We start from the raw sequence: 20,387 nt of genomic DNA, 5'->3' as shown, positions 1-20,387 counted from the left end.
TGTAATATTAGGCTTATATAGTTTTTACTAGTAGATTCTATAAAGCTAATTAGATCTGAGGTAGAGAAAATATTATATTCAACCCTTTTAAAAACTGTTTAAGTCAATGTGTACACTTGACAATAAGTATATAAAATACATTCACAGCCTGACCTGTGGTGGTCCAGTGGATGGAGCATCGACCTGGAATGCTGAGGTCGCTGGGGACCCTGCACTTGTCTGGTCAAGGCACATATGGGAATTGACGCTTCCTGCTCTTCCCCTCTCTCTCTCTTTCTCTCTCTCTCTCTCTCTCTCTCCTCTCTAAAATAAATAAATTTTAAAAATAATACATTCATACATATATAATGGATGTACAATGAGAACCTCACTTCTTCCCTGTACCTGTCTCCTCTGTGAGCCTCCATCTCCTATAGATAATTCCTTTTATTAGATTTTTAATGTATCTTTCTAGCAAATAAATATATATTCTTATTTCTTCAAATCTGAATATACATATAGTTTTACTTTTTGCTCCTTTTACCATTCTGAACTTTGTTTTTCACTTAACAATATGTCCTCAATGGATAAATTTAAATCATTTTAAAATGACCTCCAATACACGTGAGTTGGAACTCATCAGTAAAAGGATTATTAATAGGGTGATGATATAACTTATCATCAAGCATTTGGGAGTGAGAGTGCTGTTCGTATTTACTCGGGGACACAAGCATAAATTGGGACTGTGTGAAGCAACCTAGATGTGTGATCACCCGTGTTATTACTTGTCTGCCTAGAATAGGTGCTCGTGGGAACTTTAAATGGCAATTAATGATCACATTACAGTAATTTAAATTAGTATTGACTGAAGCTTCAAAAAAGTTCTTCTCAGAGATGTTTCAGACCCCTAACAGATAAGAGTTCAGACCCGCCTCTAGATTCAGTATTGATAAAGAACAGGAAATGACAATCATGTGGCAAGCTGTACAAAGCCGTACTAATGCGTCAACTGCCCAGTGTCTTCAGGAAATGAGTTACTGCATATAAACAAATGTTCTAGGTGGTGGAACTCTTCTACCAAATTTTAAAACTATTGGAATAAAAAATGTAACTCATAAAGTGTATTATGCTTTCTTCCTTTCTTAAACAGGATGCCAAAATAAAAAATAAAAAAAAAAGATTGTAATCCTTTTGATTACTCCAGGTCATCATTCAATGTACCCGTTGCTGTCTATGCTGTAATAGAAAGCACAGTTATTTCCTGTTTGGTTTCTAGTTTCCTTCACCGTCAGGCTGTCACCTGGTTCCTCAATTGCTGTCATGGTATCTGCTCCTAACGATCTATCCACATTTTTTGTGCTTTGCTGCTTCTAATCTGCTGGGGAAGCAGGTAACAAGTTCGTTAACCATCTGTGTAGAATAGGAGTACCTGAGCTCTGGGTGAATGCCTGAGCTCTGGGTGAACAGAACTGCAGCACAGGGATCTTGGAACTGTTACGCTAGGTGCTCTGAGGCCCTTCCCTGGGTTTTGGTAGTCTCCGTAAAGATGGAACTTACCAAAAACTTTAAATACCCATAAGCATGATATATATAACTGCACCTTGTTCTTTTAATTCGAGTCAGTCATATTTGTTGGTCTGTATTTAGCATCTGCTGCATATTCTCTCTGGAAAGTTACAAAAAGCAAATATTGGGCTAATAGCAATCTTCTCCCCAGAGGTTTTCCCATCTCCTTTCTGCCTCAGCCATTAGGACCATCTCTGCCTTTCTTGTGGGGTAGGGCCCTTTGGGATGAACAACCTATGTCTGATTGAACGAGAGGTAGGCGGTGTCCCTGTGAATGGAGCTTCCCCAGTGGGCCAGCATACATTATCTCTGGAATCTGTCGGCTGTCATTTCTGTCTCCACTGAACACTAGTTTCCAGGATGCTTTGTTTTCTCTGTGCTTATGTGGCTGAATTTCGCTTGATTTGATGGTACCCAGTTGTGCTGTGTGATATTTGTTGATGATGCTGGAGCTGTTCTAAGCAAATGTGTCTAATTGCTAGTTGATCTCTGCCTAAACCCTGCCTTCTGCCATCGCTAGCAGTAGGAAATGATCTTCCGAATCATTAATTTGCTTTTCTTACTCATATCCATAATCAGATCATATTTTTTAACATTGCTGTTACTGCAGTCTGGGTGTCTGTATAAGAAGTTCCAAAACCCTCTCCTCATCTCTCTTTGTGCACGTAGGTCCCAGTCATGCAGGCAGCAGGCATGCAAGGAGCAAACATCCAAGGTGGAGGCCAGCCTGGTGGCTTTAGTCCCGGCCAGAACCAAGTCACTCCACAGGACCACGAGAAGGTAAGCGGCGCTGCCTGCCAGCTTCCGTGCGTACCGATCCTCTGGACTCCTCTGTTCAGTTACCGTGTGCCAGTGGTGGTTTTTCATAGGCCCTTTGCAAGTGATATTTATTCTTACAACTCTTTATGATCTTATTAACCTGAAAATTTGTGGGCCGGTCCCCAAATCCTTAAAACAGATGTAGGTAAGCAACAGCTTAGCTTACATTTCAGATTCATCTGCCAATATAGCCTTTGGAGGAGTGGGAGTGTCTTTTTGGATTTTTTTTTCCGGCCAGATTGACCTGAAAATCTAAATCCCCTTCTTCTTCCCCTTTTTACTTTATCCCTGAAAACAGTAGCCGATTCCCCATGAGTATCTTTCTGTTTCTATATTTGACCATTGTAGGGAGCTCGTGTGTAATGGAAAGACTAAAACTTGTTCAAAGGAGTGACGTTCACCACATTTAGAAAATGAAAACTTCCCAGGCCTAACAGATACTACTTTAGTCTGCAAGAACTTTGGGTTCATCAACGTGGCTTTTTTGAGTCTTCTAATCTTAGACATTGTTGTACTGGTGCTTTTTATTTTTATTAATTTTAATTTATTGTATTTACATGGATTCAAATGTCACACTGAATATAACTCCCTCACCCCCCACCCCATGTCCCCCATTATACCTCCGTTGTCCCCCTCCTACTAACTCCCTCCCCCCTTCCCTCTGGGATTTACTGTCCTGTTATCTGTATCTATATGCTATGTGTATATAATGTCACTAATCCCTTCACCTTCTCTGATCCCATCCCCTCATCCCCCTTCCCTCTGACAGCTGTCCCTCTGGTCCCTGTGACCCTGCCTCTGCCTCTATTCCGTTCCTCAGTTCACTTTGTTCATTAGATTCCACATATAAGTGAGATCATATATTTTCATTAGCCTTTTCTCACCGACAGGTTTGGAGTCTTTGTTTGGTTTGGGTTGATTTGTGGAGGAGGGCTGTTTTCTATGTGGGAAATAGCTTTTCTTTTGTAAAGATGCTAGTGATGTTTTATTTTTAGCTGCCATCATTAGAACTCACTACCTTTTTTATTTTTCCTCTTCACAGGCTGCTTTGATCATGCAGGTTCTTCAACTGACTGCAGACCAGATCGCCATGCTGCCTCCTGAACAGAGGCAGAGTATCCTGATCTTAAAGGAACAGATACAGAAATCTACCGGAGCACCTTAAAAGGTGAGCAGACTTACGCTGTCTGAGTCTGACTGGCTCCTGGTACATTTGGGGCATATACTTCCAACCTTAACCAACAAGACTCAATTGATCTCAAGACTCTCTGAGGCCTGCATGCCTCTTAGCCAGATTCTTCCCCCTTTAGTGGTCAGCCCCTGTAAGGATAACAAGGCTGCAGGGCATTTGTTCAGTTTTTGAAGTAGCTGCAATCGTTTTTAACTTTCGTAATGGCAAAAGTAACATACAATCAATTTAATAAAATCAATCAAGGCCCTGGCTGGTTGGCTCAGTGGTAGAGCATCAGCCCTATGTGTGGAAGTCCCGGGTTTGATTCCCAGCCAGGGCACATAGGAGATGCACCCATCTGCTTCTCCACCCTTCCCCCTCTCCTTTCTCTCTGTCTCTCTCTTCCCCTCCGGCAGCCAAGGTTCCATTGGAGCAAAGTTGACCCAGACGCTGAGGATGGCTCCATGGCCTCCACCTCAGGCGCTAGAATGGCTCCACCCGCAATGGAGCAACGCCCCAGATGGGCAGAGCATCACCCCTTGGTGGGCATGCCAGTGGATCCCGGTCGGGCAAATGCGGGAGTCTGTCTCTCTGCCTCCCTGCTTCTCACTTCAGAAAAATTAAAAAATAAAATAAAATCAATCAAATACAGAAATGTCAAAAATTGGGCGGAAAAAGCTCTGCTTCCTCAATCTTGAACCCCAGACACAACCTCTAAATACAATTTGGTGTGCATCCTTCCAGAATCAGTTGTGTTATTTTATTCCATACCGTCCCATCAAAATGGGAAAAATACGAAGCATTTCAGTAAAATGTATAAATGTTTCAGTTTTCAGGATTTATTTTTTATTGACTATTTTGAGGTTAAACTGTTGCAACACCTAATTAAGGTAGTGACTGTCCACCGTTGCCATCAATCCCCATATGCTTGAGAGGCTGAGGCTTGCTGCTGCCCTTATTTTTCTCGTTCATCAGACAGATGAAAAGGTTCATAGCCATGTGACCGAACTTGATCACACATATTGGTGTTTCCTTTTAAAATTCTTTCCCCAACCGAGTGTATTTCATAAACAATTCTGTTTTCCAAAAACAGTTTAAAATTCCACATTGTCCCTTGCCTGACCTGTGGTAGCACAGTGGATAAAGTGTCAACCTGGAACACTGAGGTCGCCGGTTCAAAACCCCAGGCTTGCCAGGTCTAGGCACATACGAGAAGCAACTATTACAAGTTGATGCTTCCCATTACCCCCCCCCTTATCTCTCTCTCTCTCTCTCTCTCTCTCTCAAAAAAAAAAAAAAAAGTTTAAAATTTTACATTGTCCCAATATTGGTTGGAATATCATAGTTTGAGTTTCTACTTTTTACCCCATTCGTATTATAATTTCCATCCATGGATTATAATATGCTAGTGGACTCATTTACACTAATTAGCAGTCTTTACCACATACATTGTATTTTAATCCAGATTTGTAATGGTATTAAAGCATTCAGACTGGAAATAAACATCTTCTCTGTCATAGGTGAATATCTAGCTACACTTTCCAAATGACCAGAAGTTTCATGTTTTAGTTTACACACTCGAGGCATTTTGTTTTCTTTCAGTAAAAGTATAGAGTACCTATTATAGTCAGATGAACAGATAAAAAATATTTCATCTCTTTTAATTTTTCGAATTTATTTATGCCAGAGAAGGCATTCCCTACCATGTGAGAAAATCACTGCTTTTGGGTACTGGAGGTAGAACTGTTTCTGAAAGTTCCTTCATTATGTATTCCTGCTTATCAGATGTCTCATTCCAAAGCCTTGTACATAAACCACAGGGCAAGGTGTTTTGGTTGCTTTACCTTTTATTTTGAAATAATTGTACATTCACAGGAAGTTGGAAAAATAGTACCTCATATACCCTTCCTCCTGCTTCCCCCAATGATAATGTTGTGAGAAGCTGTTGTACAATACTTTTGTGGTCTGAAGTACAAAACCAACCAAGAAGTTGACCTTGGCATATTACTGCTAAGAGACTACAGACCTTACTCAGTTTTCACCGTGTGTGTGTGTGTGTGTGTGTGTGTGTGTGTGTGTGTGTGTATGACAGAGACAGAGAGAGTCAGAGAGAGGGGTACAGATAGGGACAGACAGACAGGAAGGGAGAGAGATGAGAAGAAGCATCAATTCTTCTTTGTGGCACCTTAGTTGGCCATTGATTGCTTTCTCATATGTGCCTTGACCAGGGGGCTACAGCAGACGGAGGAACCCCCTGCTTAAGCCAGCGACCTTGGGCTCAAGCTGGTGAGATTTGCTCAAACCAGATGAGCCCGCACTCAAGCCCACTCAAGCCGGCAACCTCAGGGTCTCGAACCTAAGTCCTCCACATCCCAGTCTGACACTCTATCCACTGCGCCACCACCTGGTCAGGCTCACCATTTTCTTAAACCAACACTAATATGTATGTGTTGTGTGCATGTAGTTCTATGCAGTTCACAAAGGCAAGGTTGTAATGTGTATTTGCTGGTATCTGTGCACACTGTAGCCAAAGTCCTGGCTCTCCCTCCATCCGATATTCTCTGCTATCACTGATGGGCTCACCTACCATGAGAACACCAGTTCTCAACCGCAGACCGTTTTGCCCCCTACAGGACATTTGGAAATGTCTGGACACATTTTTGGTTTTCACAGCGTTAGGGGGCTGGTATGCTCCTGGCATTTAGTGGTAGAGACCAGAGATGCTTGTAAACATTCTGTAATGCACAGGACATCCCCCATAATAAAGAGTTATCTGGCCTCAAATGTCAGTGGTGCTGAGGTTGAGAAAGCCTGCTCTAAAGGATGGTTACTTTTGAGAGGCAGGAGGAAGACACCTTAGGAATCTACTTCTGCTGGTTTGCTCCTAGGCATAGGCTCCCTCCTCTACCTTGTAATTGTTTCCCTGATAATTGGGGTAGAGACCTTTGTCTACACTTCTAACAGCTTTCTCCCAACTTTTCCTTACAGGGTTTCAAAAATACCTGGCAACAAATCTGAAAATTATTTCCATAACTTTGTTGAAATGTTGCAAAAAAGATGAATTCTACATCCTAACCCTTGACTGACTCAAAGTGGTGCCAGGTGGAGGACTCCTATCACCTCTCAGAACAAAACCAGATTATTCTGTTGTCTCAGTTTGTATATTTTCTGTGACTTGAAATAAACTTTGAACACAATTTTACTATACTGCAAATTGATATACACCACCTTTTTGCTTTCAAAAAGCTGAGTACCAAGGGTGAAACCTTAGATGTATTTTCTACCCTTACCACAATATTGTACTTTAATATTATATTGCCATAGCTCTGTTTTTCCTTTTAAGTTAACCATTTATTCTTCTTCGTGATATTTGAGAATTTCTCAGAAGCAATGTTTTCTGACACTTAGTTTTTCCTTAGTTTGCTTCAGGTGGGAATAATAAGATTTGGCATTTGAGAACTTGCTAGAACTTCTGAGTCTACTGGAAGAAAATAACATGTGCTTAGAGCTATAAAATGGTCAAAAGGCCAACAAAACAAAGAGCCTAGCAGAGCAGTATTTTTAGTTTAGAAAAATCCAGATATAAAAGTGCATTTTTTTTTTGTCAACAGCTGCTCTATTTACATGTATAGTACAGAGTTAAGACAGATGTATTAGCTACTGGTCCTAGTGTGTCGTGAACACAAGAGACTGTTGACATTTAATTGTCTTTACTAAAACTCTTCAGTATGGCTAGTCAACCTTAAAAGTTTAAAAAGCCAATAATTTTTCATATATTCAGGATAAAATAAAAACTGAACAGAAATCAAATGTATGAAATACATTTCATCCTACCTTTTAGTCACTAACCTATACACCTACCCTATAACCAGATTTATTCTGGGAAATTAAAACACAGAAAACCCTAATGCTTTTACATTCTTTTTTATTTGAAGAGGACCAAATGTAGAACACAAGTAGTCAGTTTGCCCATTAGGCCCTCCCTACCTGCTTCTGTGCAGATAGGTATGAATATAATTAGTGCCCTAGCTCTAACCTATGGCTCTTCTAGCCTAGTGTTCTCTCAGTGGCATGAAGGAGGGACGTGATTTCTCTCCAGTAGGCCAACCTCAAGAGGTTATGAGGTGCCTTAATCATTACTAAAGTTCCACTGGAACTACTCGAGCCTATTTATATTCTCAGAATCCTACCACAGATTAGATGTACGGTCAAGTGATTTAAAAGCCTGCAATAGGCTTAGAGAATGTAATAGCATATTGCTTACATGTCAGGCAAAAGAATGCAAAGATAATCAACTTTAAGAGGGATTGAAATTGAGGAATTTTCTACTGTGATACATAAAAGTTTAATACAAGAATTTACTGAATAAGATAACTTCATATTACAACCTCAGAAGAAAAACTTGCTCAAAATAGCTTTGGAGCTTTCTGAGTGTCCTGCACATCCCCAATATGGGCTTGAATGCTGATTGTGTGTGTAATTTATTATCGTTACCTTTTCTGCCTACTTCCATGAATATTCTTGACCTTGATATGTTTACTTGAGCAGCAGTCATATCTCGAAGAGTCAATATAATTTAGATATTGGGATCAAAAGTGAAGCCTTTCTCATTAGGAACTCATCATAAGGCATTCAGAGAACACTAAGATTCCAAGCCAAAGTCATTGAAAATCGAATTGTCATTTAGTCAGCAGTTATCTAATAGAACCATATTGTCAGAGTTTCATTGTGTATTTTTCTTTTTTTTTTTTTAAGACTTTATTCAATTTTTTTTTTCAGAGAGAGAGAGAAAGAAAAAGAGGAGAAAGAAAGAGAGAAGAGGGAAGAAGCAGGAATTATCAACTCCCATATGTGCCTTGACCAGGCAAGTTCAGGGTTTCAAACCCGTGACCTCAGTGTTCCAGGTCGATGCCCCATCCCACTGCGCCACCACAGGTCAGGCCATTGTGTATTTTTCTAAAGCCTTGTTAGATTTAGACAGCTAAAATCAAGGGAATCAGCAACAGTAGGGTTACCCTAACCTAGTCCTACAGAAACATCCATTAGTACTTTCTACTGATGTCCAATTAATAAATGAAACATAATTCACTATCATGAGTTCCTGACTTACCTTTATTTTGTTCAGCAGACTAGTGACAAAAAATTGATCTTACTAATCCTTCAAGTCTTAAAGGTTTCTGGATAATTAGAAACACCTATTTACTCATTTTTGGTCACTTAATGGTAAATAAAGAAATAGGTGCTATAATGCTAATTCAGGAGAAACATTCTTATAAATCTGATGAGTTGAATTGTCTTTGGGCAAATGAAATATGGGTTTTTTCCCTTTTTTTAAGGGCCTTGGTCTTCTTTCCATCTACTGATTCACTGTGACTACTAACAACCCAGAGCTAGGTGGATGGGAGGAATAAAAAGCAGTTTGACAGGAAAAAGAAAAGGCAATTTGCTTATGTCATTTGGTGAATGATTCCCTAATGAATAGGTAGGAGCAAAAGAGTGTTATCAAAATCTAAATTATCTTTTTATAAAACTAGAGATTAATAAAACCTCTTAATAATAATGGTGATAAAGAGCCCCTGTTAACTAAATAAATTGTCATAAGATCGAGTTCAAGTTTTTGCAATTATTTCCAACAGTACAATGCAAGCTAATGATAAAATATCTGGCTCTCAATTATACGATTTCAATTATGATTAGTATACTTTCAAGATTTTCTTTCCCAAATACAAAGAGGAAAATCCTTTATTTATTTATTTTTTTTGACAAGCAAAAATAAGTAAAGCATAAATAGCTGTTCACACTGGATAAGATCGTGTTTAAGAATAACAGTAAGGATGTATATAGCATATATAGGGATGGGGGTTCTTGGTAATTATGTTTTATTATTTATGCTGCTTATGTTTTGTCATTAATTCTGAAATAAATTTTTATTTCAAAAAATTACCCTACTTAGAAATTATTTTTGAGGGTGGGAGGGAAGAGTGTGACCCAAAGTTCAGGAAATAGTAACACTTGCAACCAACACGAACACCTGAGGTTAAATTGTAACACTTGCAATCAACACAATCACCTGGGGTTAAGTTGTCACCCACCTCTGCTATCAGGCCTTGCTGTATTCATGACATTCCAGAATGATTTGTGGTTATTTTTCCAAGGAAGGCTATGTGGGCTTTACAATTATTGTCACTTCTGAAGTTCTTAGGTTATTAAAGTTCAGTAAAAACAAAACTGAATCCAACCAAAAAGAATGCCAAGGAGTCAAGGCCTGAGAGGCACATTATTTTCCTTATGTGGCAGCCCAAACATGACCAGACCAAGTAAATCGTTGAAGATGGAAAGCCTGAATGCAGAGTAAAGTCCTTATTCCTGTAAGTCAGAAATTTTCTTTGTTGAAGTAGAATTGAACCTTCCTAGGATCCAGACTGGAGTACTGGTGGCAACATTTGCACAGGCTCTTTGCCAAAGCCTGAGGACCACATAAGAAGACTCCCACTACAGATCTGCAAGAACAGAACAGTAGGCTAGAATGTCGTAAAGACTGTGATGTTAGAATGAAGAAATGACAAGGCCTCTACTGACAACTTGAATAAAAATTTCATTATTGATACCCTTCTCACATCCTTCAAAGCAGTTTTCTCACCTTTTCTTTCTGTGAGTGCCAAATGTGCTCTCAGCCCTTATCATGTTTAGTGCTCAGCCTTTCCAATTCTATTGAAAACAGATGCTCAGATGTCGTGCCCTACGTATAGAGGTTAAGTGCTAGCTAGACTCTAGTGAGTCAGGCTACCTGGGTTCAAATCCCAGCTCTGATACTTGCCCCAGGTGTGTGACTTTGGGCAATTTCTTAACGTCTGTGTTTCAGTTTTTCCCCCTTTAAAATGGGGCTAAAATTAGTACCCACTTTATAGGGTTGTTTTGAAGTTTAAATGAAAAACACATATAAACCAATTAGAAAAATGCCTGGCACATAACAAGTACATATGGGGTAGCTACCACTACAGCCATCCATTGTGCATTTATCTATTCCCTGTGTCTCACCGTCTCCTTCCTTCTCTCATACCTTCCTTTCCCCTCTTTTTTACTTAATCGAAGTAATTCACATGTCATAACATTTCCCCCTTTAAAGTGTGCAGTTAGTGCTTTTTGGTATAACAACAAAGTTGTGCAACCACAACCATTATCTAATCCAAGGACATTTACAGCATCACAAAAAGAAACCCCGTACGTATTGGCAGTCACTCCCCATTTCTTCCCAACTACCCGTCCCCAGACCCAGACAATCAAATCTACTTTCTGTCTAGACATTTGCATGTTCTAAACATTTCATATAAGTTGAATCCTACAATATGTGTCCTTTTGTGCTTCATTTCATGGACTTAAGATACTGTTTTCAAGGTTCATCCATGTTGAAGCATGCATCAGAACTTACTCTTTTCACTGTAGAATAAGCTGTTGTGTGAATATACCACATTTTGTTTATTCATTCTTTGTTGATGGACATGTGGGTTGCTTCCACTTTTTGGCTATTCTACATACATTGATATACAGGCCAATAGCAATTACATTCAATAATAACAGGAGGGCCCACATAACCCACACAAAAGGTATTCCTGGAGCACCTAGCTCAGGTGATCAAGGAAATTGCACCACTGGACCCAACAGAACACCTACTACATAAGGTCACCCCACTAAGACTGGGAATTATAGCAGAGCTATATAATACATAGAAACAAACACAAAGGGGCAGCCAAAATGGGAAGACAAAGAAACAGGCCCCAAATGACAGAACAGAAGAAATCTCCAGAAAAATAGCTAAATAATATGGAAATAAGCAATTTACCAGATATATAGTTCAAAGTAGTGGTTATAAGGTTGCTCAAGGAACAAAGTAAGAAATTCAGCAAAGGAATAGCAAGCATAAAAAAGAACATAGAAACCATAAAAAGGAACCAGTCAGAAATGAAGAATATAATAACTGACTTCAAGAAAACACTGGAAGAAATAAAGAGTAGGTTGGATGTAGGAGAGGATCAAATCAGTGATTTAGACGACAAGATAGAAAAAGACAACCAATCAGAGCAGCAAAAGAAAAATAAAGGAATTTTAAAAAATGAGGATAGTTTAAGAGCACTTTGGGACAACATGAAGTGTAACACCACCTATATCACAAGGGTACCAGAAAGAGAAGAGAAAGAGCAAGGGATTGAGAACCTATTTGAAGAAATACTGACCAAAAATTTCCCTAACCTGGTAAGGAAAAAAGACAAGTCCAAGAAGTGCAGAGTCCCAAACAAGATGGATCCAAAGAGGTTCACACCAAGACAAATCTTAATTACAAAGTTCAAAGACAAAGAGATCATCTTAAAAGGCAAGTGAAAAGCAGTTAGTTAGCTACTATGGAGATCCCATAAGACTATCAGTTGACTTGCCAACAAACATTTCAGAACAGAAGGGATTGGCATGAAATATTTAAAGTGATGAAAAGCAAGGACCTATAACCAAGACTACTATACCCAGCAAGGATGCCCTTTAAAATTGAAAGAGAAATAAAGAACTTTCCAGATAAGAAAAAGCTAAAGGAATTTGTTACTATCAAACCAGTATTACAAGAAATGTTAAAGGGCCTGCTCTAAGAATAAGAAGAAAAGAAAAAACAACAACAGAGAACATAGTTAAAAGAATAAAATGGAAATAAATATGTGCTTTAAATATAAATGGCTTAAATGCTCTTATTAAAAGACATAAAGCAGCTGAATGGACAAGAAAGCAAGACCCATATATAGGCTGTCTACAAGAGACCCACTTCAGAACAAAAAATACACACAGACTAAAAGTGGAGGGATAGAAAACATATCATGCAATGAACATGAAAAAAAAAAGCTGGTATAGTAATACCTATATCTGACAAAATAGACTTTAAAACAAAGACTATAGTTAGAGACAAAGAAGGACACTACATAATGATAAAGGGAGCAATATAACAAGAGGATAGAACCCATGTAAACATTTCCACACCCAATGTAGGGGCAACTAAATATGAAAAGCAAATCTTGATGAATATAGAGGGAGGGATCAACAGCAATATAGTCACAGTAGAGGATTTTAAAACCCCATTGACATCAGTGGATTGATCCTCCAGACAGAAAATTCATAAGGAAATGGTGGCCTTAAATGACACACTAGAGAAGATGGATTTAATTGATATCTTTAGAGAATTTTACCCAAAGGAGCAGAATATACATTTTTTTTCAAGTGCACATGGAACATTTTCTAGGATAGACCACATGTTAGGACACAAAACAAGTCTCAATAAATTTAAGAAAATTGAAATCATATCAAGCATCTTCTCTGACCATAATGATATGGAACTAGAAATCAATCACAAGAAAACACACACACACACACAGACATGGAGTCTAAATAATGTGTTAACTAAACAATGAATGGGTTAACAACAAGATAAAGGAAAAAATCAAAAGATACCGTGAAACAAATGAAAACAAGAACACAACAATCGAAAATCTATGGGACACAGTGAAAACAGTCTTAAGAGAGAAATTCATAGCATTACAGGCCTAACTGAAGAAACAAAAAAAATCTCAAATGAACAATTAACTTCACAATTAAAGGAACTTTAAAAAAAAAAACAAATAAAACCCAATGTGAGTAGAAGGAAGGAAATAATGAAGATCACAGCAGAAATAAATGAAATAGAGTAAAAAATGTAAAAGATCAAGGAAATTAAGAGTTGCTCCTTTGAAAAGATAAACAAGATTCATAAACATTTAACCAGACTCATGAAGAAGAAAAAAAGGACCCAAATAAATAAAATCAGAAATGAAAGAGAAGTAACAACTGACACCAAGGAAATACAAAGGATTATAAGAAATGAACAACAAATGCCAACAAATTGGGAAATCTGGACAAAAATGGGTAAATTCCTAAAACATACAATCTTTCAAAACTAAATTAGGAAGAATCAGAGTATCTGAATCAACAGATTACAGCTAGTGAAATTAAAGCAGTAATCAAAATACTCTCAACAAACAAAAGTTCTGGGCTAGGTGGTTTCATTGGTGAATTTTACCAAACATTCAAAGAAAAAATAACACCTGTCCTCCTCAAATTATTTCAAAAAATGCAAGAGGAGGGAACACTCCAAGCTCAGTTTACAAAACCAGCATTATCCTAATTCCAAAATCATTAAAGATACTATAAAGAAAGAGAATTACAGGCCAATATCCCTGATAAACATAGATGCTAAAATCTTCAACAAAATATTAGCAAACCAGTTCCAGCAATACTTTAAAAATGTCACATACCATAACCAAGTACAATTTATTTTAGATCATGCAAGGTTGGTACAACATCTACAAATCAATAAACATGACATACCACATTAACAAAATGAAGGATATATTACATAATCATATCAATAGATGTGAAAAACACATTTGCTGAAATCCAGCACTCATTTATGGTTAAAAAGTGGGAATAGAGGAACATACCTCAATGTGAAAAGGGCTATATATGAGAAACCCACAGCCAATATCATACTCAAGGGGCAAAAACTATAAGCCTTTCCCTTAAGATCAGAAACAAGACAGAAATGTCCACTAATTCAATATAGTACTAGAAGACTTTGCCATAGCAATCAGACACAAAGAAGAAATAAAAAGCATCCAAATTGAAAAAGAAATAAAACTGTCATTACTTGCAGATGACATGATTCTGTATATAAAGAACCCTAAAGACTCCATCAAAAAACTACTAGAAATAATAAATGAATTCAGTAAAGTGGCAGAATACAAAATAAATATTCAGATATTGGTTGCATTTTTATAAACCAATTACAAACTATCAGAAAGAGAAACTAAGAAATCAATATCATTCACAAGTGCTTCAAAAAGAATAAAATACCACCTGACCAGGCAGTGGCGCAGTGGATAGAGCATCAGACTGGGATGCACAGGACCCAGGTTCGACACCCCGAGGTCTCCAGTTTCAGCGTGGGCTCATCTAGTTTGAGCAAAACTCACCAGCTTGGACCCAAGGTTGCTGGCTCGAGCAAGGGGTTACTCGGTCTGCTGAAGGCCCATGGTCAGGGCACATATGAGAGAGCAGTCGAACAACTAAGGTGCCGCAACAAAAAACTAATGATTGATACTTCTCATCTCTCTCCGTTCCTGTCTGTCTGTCCCTATCTATCACTCTCTCTGACTCTCTCTCTGTCTCTGTAAAAAAATAAAATAAAAGCCCTGGCTGGTTGGCTCGGTGGTAGAGCGTCGGCCTGGCATGCGGAAGTCCCGGGATCGATTCCTGGCCAGGGCACACAGGAGAGGCGACCATCTGCTTCTCCACCCCTCCCCCTCTCCTTCCTCTCTGTCTCTCTCTTCCCCTCCCGCAGCCGAGGCTCCATTGGAGCAAAAAGATGGCCCAGGCGCTGGGGATGGCTCCTTGGCCTCTGCCCCAGGCGCTAGAGTGGCTCTGGTCATGACAGAGCGATGCCCCCAGATGGGCAGAGCATCGCCCCCTGGTGGGCGTGCCGAGTGGATCCCAGTCGGGCGCATGCAGGAGTCTGTCTGACTGCCTCCCTGTTTCCAGCTTCGGAAAAATACAAAAAATAAATAAAATAAAATAAAAAATAAAATACCTAGGAATTAATTTAACCAAGGATGTAAAAGACCTATACTCAGAAAATTCTAAGACACTGAAGAAAGAAACTGAAGTAGATACAAATAAGTGGAAGCATACACTGTATTCATAGGTAGGAAAAATTAACATCATTAAAATGTCCATATTACTCAAGGCAATCCATAGATTTAACAAAATTCCTATCAAGAGACCAAAAAAGAAGTAGAAAAAATATTCTAAAAATGTATATTAAACCACAAAAGACCCAGAATAACCACAGCAATATTGAGAAAAAATAACAAAGTTGAAGGAATCACACTACCTGATATCAAACTATACTATAAGGCCATAGTAATCAAAACAGCATGGTACTGGCATAAAAACAGACATCAATGGAACAGAATAAAGAGACCAGAAATGAACCCATGCTCATATGTTCAATTAATATTTTACAAAGGAGACAAGAACATACAATGGGGCAAAAACAGTCTATTCAATAAATGGTGTTTAGAAATTGGACAGGCACATGCAAAAAAATAAATGAAACTAGACCATGTTCTCACTCCATACACAAGAGTAAACTCAAAATGGATTAAAGATTTAAATATCAGACTTGAAAGTATAAAAAATTCTAGAAGAAAACATAGGCAGTAAAATCTCAGACATTTCTCATAGCAATTATTTTTTCTGATATATCTCCTCAGGCAAGGGAAACAAAAAAATAGATAAATGAGACAATATAAAACTAAAATTTGTTTGCATAGCAAATAAAACCATCAAGAAAATGAATAAACAACCCATTGAATGGGAGGACATATTCTTTAATACATCTGATAAGGGATTAATATCCAAAATGTATAAAGAACTTACAAAATTCAACACCAAAAAAAAATCCAGTTTAAAAATGGGCAAAGGATCCAAATAGACACTTTTTTAAAGAGTACATACAGATGGCCAATAGACATAAAAAGATGCTCAACATCACTAATCATTGGAGAAATGCAAATTAAAACCACAATGAGATACCACCTCACACCGGTCAGAATTGCTATCATAAATAAAATCAATAAACAACAAGTGCTGGCGAAGAGTGTGGAGAGAAGGGAACCCTCCTGCACTGGTGATGGGAATGCATATTGGTGCAGCCTCTGTGGAAAGCAGTATGAAGTTACCTCAAAAAATTAAAAATGGAACTGCCTTATGCCACCAGGGATTCTACTTCTGGGAAGTTATCTGAAGAATCCCAAAACACTAGTATGAAATAATATATGCACCCCTATTATAATTGCAGCACTATTTACAATAGCCAAGATTTGGAGGTAGTCCAAGTGCCCATCAGAAGATAAATGAATAAAAAAGCTGTGGTCGCCTGACCAGGTGGTGGCGCAGTGGATAGAGCGTCGGACTGGGATGCAGAAGACCCAAGTTCGAGACCCCGAGGTCCCCAGCTTGAGCACAGGCTCATCTTGTTTGAGCAAAAGGCCACCAGCTTGAACCCAAGGTCACTGGCCCCAGCAAGGGGTTACTCAGTCTGCTGAAGGCCCGCGGTCAAGGCGCATATGAGAAGGCAATCAATGAACAACTAAGGTGTTGCAACGCGCAACAAAAAACTAATGATTGATGCTTCTCATCTCTCTCTGTTCCTGTCTATCTGTCCCTATCTATCCCTCTCTCTGACTCACTGTCTCTGTAAGAAATAAATAAATAAATAAATAAATAAATAAATAAATAAATAAATAAATAAAAATGGACAAAGGACTTGAATAAAAACATTAAAAAAAGCTGTGGTCCATTTACATAGTGGAATACTATGCAGCCATAAAAAAGAAGAAAATCTTACCTTTTGCAACAGCATGGATGAACCTGGATAGCATTATGCTAAGTGAAATAAGCCAGTCTTAAAAAGATAAGCAACATATTTCACTCATATGTGGAATCTAATGAACAAAATGTACTAACAAGCAAAATAGAGACAGACTCATAGGCTGACAGCTGTCAGGGGTGGGGACTGGATGAGGGGAATGAAGGGATTGAGTAAAAAAGGACAAAAGCCCTGGCTAGATGGCTCAGTTGGTTAGAGCATCGTCCCAAAGCACAGAGGTTGTCAGTTTGATCCCCAGTCAGGGCACATACAAGAACAGATCAGTGTTCCTGTTTCTCTCTCTTTCTATTCCTCTCTTGCTAAAATCAATAAATAAATAAAAATTTAATATATATTTTTTAAAAAGGACAAAAAATAAAGAAAAAAACTCATAAACAAGGACACCAGTATGGTTATTGTAGGGGGTAAAGGGGGATAAATAGTGATGGCTGAAGACTTGACTTGGGGAGGTGAACACACAGTATGTTGTCCAGAGATGTATTGTAGAACTGGGCACCTGAAACTTGTATTATTATGTTAACCAGTGTCACCCCAATAAATTCAATTTTAAAAAATCAAAATAATTTAAACTTTAAAACAAAACCATAAAAATAAGGTGTGGACCTTGAAGGCAAAAAACATACTTTTTTTTTTTTAGTGGGGGGGGACAGGCAGGGACAAACAGGAAGGGAGAGAGATAAGACGCATCAACTCATTGCAACACCTTAGTTGTTTATTGATTGCTTTCTCATATGTGCTTTGACTGAGGGGCTCCAGCTGAGCCAGTGGCTCCTTGCTCAGCAACCTTGGGCTCAAGCCAGCAACTTTGGGCTCAAGCCAGCAACCTTGTGCTTCAAGCCAGCAACCTTGGGCTTCAAGCCAGTGACTTTTGAGCTCAAGCCAGGGACCATGGGGTCATGTCTATGATCCCACACTCAAGCCAGAGACCCCGCACTCAAGCTGGATGAGCCCACATTCAAACTGGCAACCTTGGGATTTCAAACCTGGGACCTCAGTGTCCCAAGTCAACGCTCTTTCCGCTATGCCACCGCCTGGTCGGCAAGAACCACATCTTATTTCTCTCTCAACTTCCAAAACTTCTAGAATAGTGAGTGCTAAGTTTATAGAAAGTAACCAATAATGTTTGTGGAACTGAATTGATCTTCACCTGCCAACTTGTTTCTGGAATTAATCTAGCATTATTAGCTTAATCTTCTTCTCATTAGCATGGCTGACCTCATGGCACCAGGTTTTCCTGTATGCTCTTGCATGTCTCAAACCCTTCCAGAAAGACCAAAGTCAGGTCATCAGTTAACTAGATACACTCCAAACCCTTGCTACTTTAAGTAGAGGTTACTAAAGCCAAAAACAATGCATTTGAATTGTTCTAGTTATGTATGTTGCTTGGTAATACAGATCAGAACTGAGTCTCCTTTGCCTCACTATTTCAATAGGGGCTTGTGGGGACAGCAAACATCTCATCAATTACAAAGTCATGACCCTTAGTTGGCTGAAAGCCCAGATGGAATTTCCTCAGTTTTAAGCAAGAATCTAAGAATGATGCAAATAGTTTCTGCCCTAGAGATCTTTTTCCAAGAATGTTCAACGTACTGTAATACTTTTCTTAAACCCTAACTCTGTAAACTCAACTAAGCCGAAGAGAATGCACTTACTTGGAGTGGGTGGTAGCTATTGTAGAAAACTCATTATCCCACATAGGTCTCCCAAAGAAGGTTTTCTGTTTCAGACCTGTCAGGATATCTGTGGCTGTGTCAAAGTTTAATGCGGCATGACCAGCCTGGAGTCAGAGAAAGAAAAAGTTAGAAAAAGCAGATCCTGATAGCTGTCTCTTCCTTCAGCCACTTGTACACTTGTGTGTGTGGGTGAAGTCAGGCAGGAAACCACAAGAAATAATTATTTCCAATCAACATGCACTGTCTCTTGTCTGACATTCAGCTTGCAGTCAACCTGGGAATTAGTGTGTTATTGGAACTCACAATGTTGCTGTCCCATCCGGTGAGGAAGAGGCGGTAGTTTAGAAAACCAACTTTGCCTAATTCCTCCATCTCCTGTTCCAGGGAAGCCAACAGGTCATTGAACCAGGCGAAGGCACCTATCTCCCTGCAGATCCAGTAGAAATATATCTGGAATCAGCAAGAGAGAACAGAGCCTCATCAAGTGCCCCTTACTTACAATGTACATTATGGTGACATGATTAGGTAGATATACTGTATATTTGTTGATCAAGTTTAGAGTAACCTGAAAAGTCACCTCACAGAACAGTAGACCTTAGGCAGCATGAATGTGAAGAGTTCTGATCATTTCCCTTATTAGAGAGACATCACCAATGTCATCATCAGTTCAAAGTCATTTTAAACTTCAAATTAAAAACAAAGACCCTGTTCATGATCAATCTGTAGATCAGCGGTTCTCAACCTGTGGGTCGTGACCCCGGCGGGGGTCCGATGGCTTTAGGCGACCCCTGTGTTTTGGTCGTTCGACCCCAGCTGGGGTCGCGACCCACGGGTTGAGAACCGCTGCTGTAGATCGTGGACGCCTGGGTAGAGAGAAGTGATCACTTGCTCTCATAACTCCAGGGAGGGGTTATTCTCTCATCAAGTGTAAACAGCTTAGTCCATGAAAGCGATGGGCCTGTCAGACCCAGTCAGATGAAAAGTGGTATGAGGGAATGTACCGTTTGGGTTTTGAGGTTGTGATCTGCATGCCGGAATTTGTACCAAATAGACTTCAAAATGGAAGCAAAGGGGGTGACCCCAATTCCTGCTCCGACCAATATAGCCACTTCATACTGAAAAACATCCTCACTGACCGTGCCAAAGGGACCGTCCACCTCAATCCTGGCAGAAGACAGAAGACAATGAGCAAATGAAGTCCCGTCTCTACCCCAACCTCAAGTGTCTCCTCCCAGAGACACAGCAGTTCCCACAGCTGATATTGGCCTGTTTATTCTGATCATATTATATTGTACTAGACTTAAGGTTCAATGAGTAATTTCATTCTTATTTTCATCTGCATCCTGGCCTGGGTCTCTGCGGCTCTCCAGGACCTACCTGGGAATTGGTGAACGCTGTTGTTCAAAAGCCTTTATGAGTTTTTCTGTCCAGTCCCCTACTGCTCGAATATGAATGGAGAAGAAGTCTTCCTCTGGAGCAGAGGTCAGAGTAAAGGGATGCCACTCCAGGTAAGAGATTGAGGGGCAATTAACAAAAATATACTGTCCCACTTCCATGCTGAAGCCAGGCTTGATCATTTGCAATTCCAAAACTTTGGATGGATGCATGACGACCTGTGAATGAGGCAGAGACCAAAGGAGGCAATTTCAAATGGCAACAAGGG

General features: G+C 39.3%; 2 protein-coding genes across 3 annotated transcripts in view; one reads left to right on the top strand and one right to left on the bottom strand.

The window, feature by feature from the left end:
• CSTF2 (cleavage stimulation factor subunit 2) overlaps nucleotides 1-8,116 on the top strand; it is a 33,599-nt gene extending 25,483 nt beyond the window's left edge. For both annotated transcript variants that reach the window (XM_066356428.1, XM_066356427.1), the window contains 3 exons: nucleotides 2,215-2,325; nucleotides 3,407-3,532; nucleotides 6,524-8,116. In XM_066356428.1, the coding sequence (XP_066212525.1) occupies nucleotides 2,215-2,325; nucleotides 3,407-3,529 (234 nt within the window). In that variant the 3' untranslated portion in view covers nucleotides 3,530-3,532; nucleotides 6,524-8,116. The remainder of the gene's footprint in view (nucleotides 1-2,214; nucleotides 2,326-3,406; nucleotides 3,533-6,523) is intronic.
• A 148-nt stretch (nucleotides 8,117-8,264) lies between these two features.
• NOX1 (NADPH oxidase 1) overlaps nucleotides 8,265-20,387 on the bottom strand; it is a 28,271-nt gene continuing 16,148 nt past the window's right edge. The window contains exons 9-13 of the mRNA XM_066356429.1: nucleotides 20,102-20,337; nucleotides 19,726-19,888; nucleotides 19,028-19,174; nucleotides 18,704-18,828; nucleotides 8,265-10,035 (exon numbers count right to left, since the gene is read on the bottom strand). Of these exons, the coding sequence (XP_066212526.1) occupies nucleotides 9,909-10,035; nucleotides 18,704-18,828; nucleotides 19,028-19,174; nucleotides 19,726-19,888; nucleotides 20,102-20,337 (798 nt within the window). The 3' untranslated portion in view covers nucleotides 8,265-9,908. The remainder of the gene's footprint in view (nucleotides 10,036-18,703; nucleotides 18,829-19,027; nucleotides 19,175-19,725; nucleotides 19,889-20,101; nucleotides 20,338-20,387) is intronic.

The sequence above is a fragment of the Saccopteryx leptura genome, chromosome X, assembly GCF_036850995.1.
Source record: "Saccopteryx leptura isolate mSacLep1 chromosome X, mSacLep1_pri_phased_curated, whole genome shotgun sequence".
Lineage (NCBI taxonomy): Eukaryota > Metazoa > Chordata > Mammalia > Chiroptera > Emballonuridae > Saccopteryx > Saccopteryx leptura.
This window is presented reverse-complemented; position numbering and strand designations above follow the sequence as displayed.